The sequence below is a fragment of the Nerophis ophidion genome, linkage group LG11 (genome assembly GCF_033978795.1).
Source record: "Nerophis ophidion isolate RoL-2023_Sa linkage group LG11, RoL_Noph_v1.0, whole genome shotgun sequence".
NCBI classification, from domain to species: Eukaryota; Metazoa; Chordata; class Actinopteri; order Syngnathiformes; family Syngnathidae; genus Nerophis; species Nerophis ophidion.
This window is the reverse complement of record NC_084621.1, coordinates 1,097,712-1,109,952: the sequence shown is the minus strand read 5'-3', so window position 1 is coordinate 1,109,952 and position 12,241 is coordinate 1,097,712. Positions and strand designations below refer to the sequence as shown.

At 39.7% G+C, this 12,241-nt stretch overlaps 1 protein-coding gene across 2 annotated transcripts in view; it reads left to right on the top strand.

Annotated features, from left to right (window-relative positions):
• The window catches only part of si:ch73-22o12.1 (nectin-2), a 359,691-nt gene extending 348,043 nt beyond the window's left edge, over positions 1 to 11,648 (top strand). Inside the window, exons 7-11 of one of the 2 annotated variants that reach the window (XM_061914808.1) lie at positions 5,241 to 5,376; positions 5,508 to 5,568; positions 5,666 to 5,743; positions 10,688 to 10,918; positions 11,088 to 11,648. In XM_061914808.1, the coding sequence (XP_061770792.1) occupies positions 5,241 to 5,376; positions 5,508 to 5,568; positions 5,666 to 5,743; positions 10,688 to 10,897 (485 nt within the window). In that variant the 3' untranslated portion in view covers positions 10,898 to 10,918; positions 11,088 to 11,648. Of the gene's footprint in view, positions 1 to 5,240; positions 5,377 to 5,507; positions 5,569 to 5,665; positions 5,744 to 10,687; positions 10,931 to 11,087 lie in introns of both variants that reach the window. The other variant, XM_061914807.1, reaches the window with a different exon arrangement.
• The last annotated feature ends 593 nt before the right edge of the window (positions 11,649 to 12,241 follow it).

Below are 12,241 nucleotides of genomic sequence, written 5' to 3'. Positions count from 1 at the left end.
ATTATGTGACACGCTGTTAGTGTTGAGGAAAAGCGGACGTGACGACAGGTTGTAGAGAACGCTAAAGGCCGTGCCTTCAAGGCACGCCCCCAATATAGTTGTCCAGGTGGAAATCGGTAGAAATTCGGGAGAATGGTTTTCGGGAGGGGCACTGAACTTCGGGAGTCTACCGGGAAAATGAGGAGGGTTGTCAAGTATGAGTATTAGCGGTGAATGTGGTGTTACAGCGGCACCACAGCTGTATAACACGGGCGGGCCAGCTCTAATGCTAAATTGATATTGCCTCAAGGGCCAAATTAAATTACACAGCGGGCCAGCTTTGGCCCGCGGGCCAGAGTTGTAGATTGTTACTGCAGGTATCAAAACTATGCATGAACACATGTGGAGTTATGTACTATCGTAGTTTCTTCAAAATAGCCACCCTTTGCTCTGATTACTATTTTGCACACCCTTGGCATTCTCTCGATGAGCTTCAAGCACACCTGTGAAGTGAAAAACCTTTCAGGTGATTACCTCTTGAAGCTCATCGAGAGAATGCCAAGAGTGTGCGAAAAAGTAATCAGAGCAAAAGGTGGCTATTTTGAAGAAACAACTTTAACACTGTTACAAATATGCCCCACACTGTGAACCCACACCAAACAAGAATGACAAACACATTTCGGGAGAACATCCGCACCGTAACACAACATAAACACAACGGAACAGATGCCCAGAACCCCTTGCAGCACTAACCGTCCTGTGACGCTACAATATACACCCCCGTTACTACCAAACCCCCACCATCCCCCCCAACCCCATCCACCTCAACCACGCCCCCCCCATCTCCTGAATTCAGATGTCTCAAGGTTGGCAAGTATGCCTTTGCGATCCGAACGGGACAAGCGGTAGAAAATGGATGGATGGATAGTAGGGAACTACACTTTTTTGGGAATTTTGCACACCTTCAAGCACACCTGTGAAGTGAAAACCCTCTCAGGTGATTACCTCTTGAAGCTCATGGCGAGAATGCCCAGAGTGTGCGAAACAGTATCCAGAGCAAAGAGTGGCTATTTTGAAGAAACTAAAATATAAAACATGTTTTCAGTTATTTCACCTTTTTTGTGAAGTACATAACTCCACATGTGTTCAGTCCTAGTTGTGATGCCTTCAGGGACAATCTACAATGTAGTAAATAGTCATGAAAACAAAGAAAACGCATCGAAATGAGAAGGTGTGTCCAAACTTTGCTGTAGTTCGGCGTCACACAACTACACCAACATGAGACACACAACTACACCAACATGAGACACACAACTACACCAACATGAGACACACAACTACACCAACATGAGACACACAACTACACCAACATGAGACACACAACTACACCAACATGAGACACACAACTACACCAACATGAGACACACAACTACACCAACATGAGACACACAACTACACCAACATGAGACACACAACTACACCAACATGAGACACACAACTACACCAACATGAGACACACAACTACACCAACATGAGACACACAACTACACCAACATGAGACACACAACTACACCAACATGAGACACACAACTACACCAACATGAGACACACAACTACACCAACATGAGACACACAACTACACCAACATGAGACACACAACTACACCAACATGAGACACACAACTACACCAACATGAGACACACAACTACACCAACATGAGACACACAACTACACCAACATGAGACACACAACTACACCAACATGAGACACACAACTACACCAACATGAGACACACAACTACACCAACATGAGACACACAACTACACCAACATGAGACACACAACTACACCAACATGAGACACACAACTACACCAACATGAGACACACAACTACACTAACATGAGACACACAACTACACCAACATGAGACACACAACTACACCAACATGAGACACACAACTACACCAACATGAGACACACAACTACACCAACATGAGACACACAACTACACTAACATGAGACACACAACTACACTAACATGAGACACACAACTACACCAACATGAGACACACAACTACACCAACATGAGACACACAACTACACCAACATGAGACACACAACTACACTAACATGAGACACACAACTACACCAACATGAGACACACAACTACACCAACATGAGACACACAACTACACCAACATGAGACACACAACTACACCAACATGAGACACACAACTACACCAACATGAGACACACAACTACACCAACATGAGACACACAACTACACCAACATGAGACACACAACTACACCAACATGAGACACACAACTACACCAACATGAGACACACAACTACACCAACATGAGACACACAACTACACCAACATGAGACACACAACTACACCAACATGAGACACACAACTACACCAACATGAGACACACAACTACACCAACATGAGACACACAACTACACCAACATGAGACACACAACTACACCAACATGAGACACACAACTACACCAACATGAGACACACAACTACACCAACATGAGACACACAACTACACCAACATGAGACACACAACTACACCAACATGAGACACACAACTACACCAACATGAGACACACAACTACACCAACATGAGACACACAACTACACCAACATGAGACACACAACTACACCAACATGAGACACACAACTACACCAACATGAGACACACAACTACACCAACATGAGACACACAACTACACCAACATGAGACACACAACTACACCAACATGAGACACACAACTACACCAACATGAGACACACAACTACACCAACATGAGACACACAACTACACCAACATGAGACACACAACTACACCAACATGAGACAGCTCCTGGTTTTCAAAAGCGTTTTTTTAGAAGAAAATAAAAAAATTTTGAGAAAAAAAGACAAGAAAAAAATGAATGGTTTAGACTTTTTTTTTGTCAAAAGTCAAACAATTGGTGTTTTATATTCTGGCAAAAAAATCTATTTAACAAAACAACACAATCTACCAGTTAAACCACACAAACTGGGAACGGAAATATACGTAGAAGCTTTTGTGTGTTGCTGCTGGATCCTTCTGCCTTACTAACCTCATTGATTGATTGATTGATACTTTTATTAGTAGATTGCACAGTACAGTGCATATTATTAGTAGATTGCACAGTACAGTGCATATTATTAGTAGATTGCACAGTACAGTACATATTATTAGTAGATTGCACAGTACAGTACATATTATTAGTAGATAGCACAGTACAGTACATATTATTAGTAGATTGCACAGTACAGTACATATTATTAGTAGATTGCACAGTACAGTACATATTATTAGTAGATTGCACAGTACAGTACATATTATTAGTAGATTGTACAGTACAGTACATATTATTAGTAGATTGCACAGTACAGTACATATTATTAGTAGATTGCACAGTACAGTACATATTATTAGTAGATTGCACAGTACAGTACATATTATTTGTAGATTGCACAGTACAGTACATATTATTAGTAGATTGCACAGTACAGTACATATTATTAGTAGATTGCACAGTACAGTACATATTATTAGTAGATTGCACAGTACAGTACATATTATTAGTAGATTGCACAGTACAGTACATATTATTAGTAGATTGCACAGTACAGTACATATTCCCTACAATTGACCACTAAATGGTAACACCCCAATAAGTTTTTCAACTTGTTTAAGTCCACGTCATCTTGTTTGTAGATCACCACAATGAACCCCGCTGGGCAAACTTGTAGATCAGTGGTTCTCAACCTTTTTTCAGTGATGTACCCCCTGTCAACATGTTTTTAATTCAAGTACCCCCTAATCACAGCAAAGCATTTTTGGTTGAAAAAAAAATAAGTAAGTAAAATACAGCACTATGTCATCAGTTTCTGATTTATTAAATTGTATAACAGTGCAAAATATTGCTCATTTGTAGTGGTCTTTCTTAGACTATTTGGGAAAAATATATAAAAATAACTAAAACTTGTTGAAAAATAAACAAGTGATTCAGTTCTAAATAAATATTTCTCCACATAGAAGTAATCATCAACTTAAAGTGCCCTCTTTGGGGATTGTAATAGAGATCCATCTGGATTCATCAACTTACTTCTAAACATTTCTTCACAAAAAAGAAATCTTTAACATCAATATTTATGGAACATGTCCACAAAAAAAACAACACTGAATATTGCATTGTTGCATTTCTTTTCACACTTTATGAACTTACATTCATATTTTGTTGAAGTATTATTCAATAAATATATTTATGAAGGATTTTTGAATTGTTGCTATTTTTGGAATATTTTAACAAATATCTCACGTACCCCTTGACATACCTTCAAGTCCCCCCAGGGGTACGCGTACCCCCATTTGAGAACCACTGGTGTAATTTTCCCTTGGCACAGGGTTGCAAATGCACCAAGCAGGGGTAGGGAACCTATGGCTCGAGAGCCAGATGTGGCTCTTTTGAAGACTGCATCTGGCTCTCAGGTAAATCTGAGCTGACATCGCTCGACACGTTAAGTAATGAATAATTCCACTTGTTAAAAATAACGTTCAAAATATAAAACATTCTCATGCTTTTTTATGTTGAAGAAGTTGCGTTAATGGTATGAAGTTATTTATTTATTATTGGTTAGTGTGGGGCTTGTCCTTCCTGGGGGTTCTTCAGACCACCAAGCACCGACATGAGAGCCTGTTTCAGGGTTATAATATTCTTTTATTTTTCAATAAGTCTCTCAGTTGCTTTCCAGCAATTGTATTTTTCTCTTTCGTTCTCGCTCGCGCTCTGGCTCCAGCCCCATCCCCGTCTCTCCTCCTGGCTGCTGCGTATAACATAGCGACAGGTGATCATATAAAAAGGCCCAGGTGGGCCATCTACGCACCTGTCGCTGATTTCTAAGCCGGTCCTGGCACACCCCAGTTCGCTGCAGGCCCGCAGGCCACGCCCCCTCCACAGTTAGCTTCAGAATAAGAATGTTATTACAAAGAATAAGAGACCTATTATACTCTAGAAATGTTGGTCTTACTTAAAAATGTTTAGTTGTGTTCAGTGTTTAAAAAAAATATGATATGGCTCTTATGGAAATACATTTTAAAATATTTGTCTTTCTTGGCTCTCTCAGCCAAAAAGGTTCCTGAAACCTGGCATAAACAATGTCAGAAATTACTTTTATGTCATACTTTTTTTTTTCAAAGATTCCTTCTTTCCTCAGGTACCCGTCTCCCGGAGAAAGGTGCGACCACGGGCAGCATCATCGGCGCCATCATTGGCGTCATTATCATCCTCGCCATCATCGGCACTGCCATCGCCATGTATCGCAAACATCGCAACAAGAAGCTCAATGGAGAGTGAGTGACATAGTTTGCCTAACACACACACACACACACACACACACACACACACACACACACACACACACACACACACACACACACACGTTACTGTGACCGGCTTGAATACAACACCACTTATTTTGCAGCGGCCCTCCCAAATACAAGCCCCCTCCACCGAAGAAGAACAACAACACCGCCGGGAGGCCGGTGAGTTTTATTTCGGCGAAAGGGAAAAACAGAAATATTAGTTTTAATGTCATTTTCATCCTTTTTAACAATGTTTGTGTGTTTTGTCCACGTGCAGCAGGTGATCACCAACAACCTGGCGGAGGAGGAGCACCACCTGCAGGATTACAGCACGCAGGACGCAGAGCCCGTCACAGTAAGGAAGCTTGCGGCTTTAAAAATGCAATGTCCTTCTGAAATATTCATTATTGTCGGCTTGTTTTTCTTCTTTTTTTTTATCGTTATTATGTGATGTAATTCCAGTTTTAATGCATGTTTAATGCACACGGCACTCTACTAATTATCTTTTATGTACAAAGTATTAACGCTCTTTAAACACTGCTGACATTTCAAAGGTGTTATAGTAAAAGTAGCATTTCTTTACAGTGTTATTTTCTTATTACGTGTAGCATGGGTGTCAAACTCTGGCCCACGGGCCAAATTTGAGGCAATATCAAATGAACATTAGAGCTGGCCCGCCGCTATTATACAGCGGTGGTGTCGCTGTAACACCACATTCACCGCTAATACTCATACTTGCTAACCCCCCCGATTTTCCAAGGAGACTCCCAAATTTCAGTGCCACTCACAAAAATCACAGGGGGCAACCATTCTCCCAAATTTCTCCCGATTCCCACCTGGACAACAATATTGGGGGCGTGCCTTAAAGGCACTGCCTCAAGCGTCCTCTAAAACCTTTCGTCACGTCCACTTTTCCTACGTAGAAACAAAATGCCGGCCTGGTCACGTGATATATGTGGCTTTTACACACACACACGCTAATGCAATGCAAGCTTGGTCAACAGCCATACAGGTCACACTGAAGGTGGCCGTATAAACAACTTTAAGACTGTTACAAATATGCGCCACACCGTGAACCAACACTAAACGAGAATGACAAGCACATTTCAGGTGAACATCCGCACTGTAACACAACATAAACACAACAGAACAAATACACAGAACCCCTTGCAGCACTACCTCTTCCTGGACGCTACAATATAAAAATGTATTATTAGCCTGTGGGAAAAGTTTATTTTGATATTTACCTGAGAAGGCTGCAAACACAAAAGAGGCATTCAATTTCTATTTAAATTTGATTTGATATGTCATTGCTATTTTTAAATGATTAGTATTATTTGAAAGTGGACTTTGCATGTCACTATAAAGTTATATAAGTCTTGCTTGTTCAATATTCAATGAAAACTAGTTTGGGTCCCTATTAAAAGGTTCATTTGTTCAACCTCGGCCCGCCGCTTTGTTCAGTTTTAAATGTTGGCCCACTCTGTATTTGAGTTTGACACCCCTGCTGTAGCATATTTACACATTATATCATCATATTTCTGCTATAAATGTATAAAACCCAAAACCAGTGAAGTTGGCACGTTGTGTAAATGGTAAATAAAAACAGAATACAATGATTTGCTGGTCCTTTTCAACCTAAATTCAATTGAACAGACTGCAAAGACAAGATATTTAATGTTCCAACTGAAAAACTTTATTTTATTTTCGCAAATAATCATTAACTTAGTAAATGGCAGCACCACATTGCAAAAAAGGTGTCACGGGGGCATTTTTACCACTGTGTTACTTGGCCTTTCCTTTTAACAACACTCACTAAACGTTTGAGAACTGAGGAGAGCAGTTGAAGCTTTTCGTGTGGAATTATTTCCCATTCTTGCTTGATTTACAGCTTAAGTTGTTCTCTATCATCATATTTTAGTCTTCATAATGCGCCACACATTTTCAATTAGAGGCAGGTCTGGACTACAGGCAGGCCAGTCTAGTACCCGCACTCTTTTACAATGAAGCCACACTGTTGTAACACGTGGCTTGGCATTGTCTTGCTGAAATAAGCAGGGGCGTCCATGATAAAGTTGCTTGGATGGCAACATATGTTGCCCCAAATCCTATATATACAAACCCTGTTTCCATAGGAGTTGGGAAATGGTGTTAGATGTAAATATAAACAGAATACAATGATTTGCAAATCCTTTTCAACCCATATTCAGTTGAATATGCTACAAAGACAACATATTAGATGTTCAAACTCATAAACTTTATTTTTTTTTTTGCAAATAATAAATAACTTAGAATTTCATGGCTGCAACATGTGCCAAAGTAGTTGGGAAAGGGCATGTTCACCACTGTGTTACATCACCTTTTCTTTTAACAACACTCAATAAACGTTTGGGAACTGAGGAAACTAATTGTTGAAGCTTTGAAAGTGGAATTCTTTCCCATTCTTGTTTTATGTAGAGCTTCAGTCCTTCAACAGTCCGGGGTCTTGTTGTCGTAATTTACCCTTCATAATGCGCCACACATTTTCCATGGGAGACAGGTCTGGACTGCAGGCGGGCCAGTCTAGTACCCGCACTCTTTTACTATGAAGCTATGCTGTTGTAACACGTGCTGAATGTGGCTTGGCATTGTCTTGCTGAAATAAGCAGGGGCGTCCATGAAAAAGACAGCGCTTGGATGGCAGCATAAGTTGTTCCAAAAGCTGTATGTACCTTTCAGCATTAATGGTGCCTTCACAGATGTGTAAGTTACCCATGCCTTGGGCACTAATACACCCCCATACCATCACACATGCTGGCTTTTACACTTTGCGTCTAACAGTCTGGATGACACAATGTCAAATATTTACAAAAACAATTTGAAATGTGGACTCGTCAGACCACAGAACACTTTTCCACTTTGCATCAGTCCATCTTAGATGATCTCGGGCCCAGAGAAGCCGGCGTCGTTTCTGGATGTTGTTGATAAATGGCTTTCACTTTGCATAGTAGAGCTTTAACTTGCACTTACAGATGTAGCGACAAACTGTATTTAGTGACAGTGGTTTTCTGAAGTGTTCCTGAGCCCATGTGGTGATATTTTTAGATACTGATGTCGGTTTTTGATACAGTGCCGTCTGAGGGATGGAAGGTCACGGTCATTCAATGTTGGTTTCCGGCCATGCCGCTTACGTGGAGTGATTTCTCCAGATTCTCTGAACCTTTTGATGATATTATGGAGCGTAGATGTTGAAATCCCTAAATTTCTTGCAATGTCACTTTGAGAAAGGTTGTTCTTAAACTGTTTGACTATTTGCTCACACAGTTGTGGACAAAGGGGTGTACCTCGCCCCATCCTTTCTTGTGAAAGACTGAGCATTTTTTGGGAAGCTGTTTTTATAGCCAATCATGGCACCCACCTGTTCCCAATTAGCCTGCACACCTGTGGGATGTTCCAAATAAGTGTTTGATGAGCATTCCTCAACTTTATCAGTATTTATTGCCACCTTTCCCAACTTCTTTGTCACATGTTGCTGGCATCAAATTCTAAAGTTAATGATTATGTGCAAAAAAATAAAGTTTATGAGTTTGAACATGAAATATGTTGTCTTTGTAGCATATTCAACTGAATATGGCTTGAAAAGGATTTGCAAATCATTGTATTCTGTTTATATTTACATCTAACACCATTTCCCAACTCATATGGAAACGGGGTTTGTACAAAAATTATTCTCAACAAAAGAGAAGAAATACTACCTCAGAGAAATATGCAACTTAAAACATTTGTACGCACGTACAGCACTTAAAACATTTAGTATATTAGTATGTGGAATTAAATGTTGAAATGGATTAAGTAAAGGAAACAAACATTGTACTCATATTATCCATTTTTAGAAACTGTTCAAACTCAAAGTGTTTACAAATTACAAAGAAAAAGAACCATGATAAACATTCTGAACTTTGTTGATAATTTTATTCATCTCCATCCATCTTCTTCCGCTTATCCGAGGTCGGGTCGCGGGGGCAGCAGCCTAAGCAGGGAAGCCCAGACTTCCCTCTCCCCAGCCACTTCGTCCAGCTCCTCCCAGGGGATCCCGAGGCGTTCCCAGGCCAGCCGGGAATTTTATTCATCTCATTATATGAAATACAACTTATTTTGCCATTATTTTTATTTTTTCATTATCTATGGATTAAATTGTGTACAAACTGAGAACAGGAAGTGAACCAATCAATCAATCAATCGATGTTTACTTATATAGCCCTAAATGACGAGTGTCTCAACGGACTGCACAAACCACAACAACATCCTCGGCTTAGATCCCACATCAGGGCAAGGAAAAACTCAACCCATTGGGACAATGAGAAACCTTGGAGAGGACCGGTGCAATGGACGTTGTGTGGATCGAGCATAATAGTGAAAAAAATGTGTTAGTAATTGCTACGAAATGGAATAAACTCTGCTTCTTCCTACTCCTTTTGGAACATGTTGAAAAAACAGAAACTGGAAATTGTGACTTATCATGTTGTATGCGTGCATCTTTATACGTATTTCATCATATGAAATATAACTTACTTCACCAACTATTATTTATTCATTTATTTTTATTGTGATTACTTATGGAGTATATTGTGCATAAATTAAGAACAGGAAGGGAACAAAACTTTAGGCAACTGTTAAGAAACTGGAAATGTTGTATGCTTGCATGTTCCAAATAAACTCAAACTCAATATGCGCAGGCCACGCCCCCTCCAGCTCCATGCGGACTTGAATGACGTGTCGACAGCCTGTTTTCACGTCCGCTTTCCCACAATATAAACAGCGTGTCTGCCCAATGACGTTATAACTCTAGAATGATCGCGGGCGAGTTCTTGGTTTCTTATGTGGTTTTATTGTTAGGCAGTTTCATTAACGTACTCCCAGCGTGGCAACAACACACAACAACAGCAGTCCGTTTTCATCTACCGTAAAGCAGTTCGTCTGCCGTAAACAGCAATGTTGTGACACTCTTAAACAGGACAATACTGCCATCTACTGTACATGCATATGGTTAGAAAAACAAGGATGGACAATTCAACCCTTAACTCAACAATGAGTAGATGAGTGTTATGTGTGTGTAAATGTGTAAATAAATGAACACTGAAATTCAAGTATTTATTTTATATATATATATATATATACATGTATGAAATACTTGACTTGGTGAATCTAGCTGTAAATATACTCCTCCCCTCATAAGCAGGCCCCACCCCTGACCACGAAATCGGAGGTCTCAAGGTTGGCAAAATGGCAGCCCCAGCTTGACCTTTAACCCATTCTGCAGGACCTGGACGCCTATCACGATGACGACAACAACGGCGTGGAGGGCGGGCAGCACTACTACGCCGCCGCCCCCTCCGGATGGGACGATCCCAGGAACGACGACGCGCCGCCTTTCTACGAGCGCAGCGGCGAGGAGCCCGAGGACCACCGCCAGCAGGGTCCTAACGTGGGACGCGAGGACAGCTTTGTGTCCCCCGCCATGTTTGTGTGAGAACACCCCCAAGGCCTGGATGTATATATACATGTATGTGTATATATATACTGTTTATATGTCAACGAGTGTGTGTGTGTGTGTGTGTGTGTGTGTGTGTGTGTGTGTGTGTGTGTGTTGCTTGAGAACATGAATTTGGGAAAAATTGTCCACCTTATTGGCCTTTGTTTTGTTTTTGTTTGTTTTTTAGAATGTTCTAATCTCGAGCCAGGAAAGTACAACATCGTCCTCATGTAAACATTTTGGGGATTGGAAAGTGTCGATAAGGCAGTTATCATTTTATCAATAATTTATTAGTGTGGAATGTTACATCGGAAGAATTTAAAAGTAATGAAGTCTACTCTTCATGGAGCAGCTTACTTTTAATGTTTGTTTTTTTATACTACAGTCATTTTTCATTACTTTTTTTTTTTTTAGGATCATGTTTTTTTATACCAGGAGATAAATATTTAGTTTGATTGGCAGGATGATGACACTTATTAGGGTGAATGTGGATTAAAATGTGCTACAATTGAATAAAAGACTATCCCCTGTACAAAAAACAACAAACATGATGCTCGCAGGTCACAATCTAGGTCGAAGGTTGAACATGTCAATTATTTTAAGGCTTTTTTTTTTCCCAAGTGCATTTAATCATTTGTTAGTGCCAATGCTGTGAAATTACGTTTTGAAGCTTTATTTTTCATTGATTGCTAGTTATGATGTTAAATTTGCAAGTTCTTTCTTATTTGAATAAAATGTTTAAATTGTCGCATCTTTTCAGGTCATCGTTTCCACTCCTTTGTTGTAATTCTGCCTTATCTCCAGCAGATGGCGGTGTGGATTTTAAAAGGAAGGCACTCTTGCAATGGAAATCCGCACTGACGCAAATAACAAAATATTTAAAACATTTATAATGACCTCAAAATGGATTTTTTTATCATTTTAAAAAGCACAGTATTTTATAATATTTATTTTTAAAACTATTCTGATATTTTGGGAATGTTTTTTTAAACATCAATTCAAATAAAATAGAATATAGCTGTTTTTACATATTAATGAATAAATTAAATAATTGTTAATTCATTAATAATCAAAACGCCATGTTTTTATTTTGTTTTCTTTGGATGAACACTTGAAGATGCATGAGAGTATATCACGGGGTTCTGTAATATGCATGAAAAATATGTTAAACCTGGGGTTCCTAACCTTTTTGGCCAACTATTCCACTACAGAGGGGCCCGGACCCCACTCAAATATTAGCACTGAATTAGTAATAATACTCTGGATTTTATCCATATTTAATAATTGTAGTTTAATCTAAAGTGTAATTGGCTAAACCTTGTCAAATGATATAAAACCATG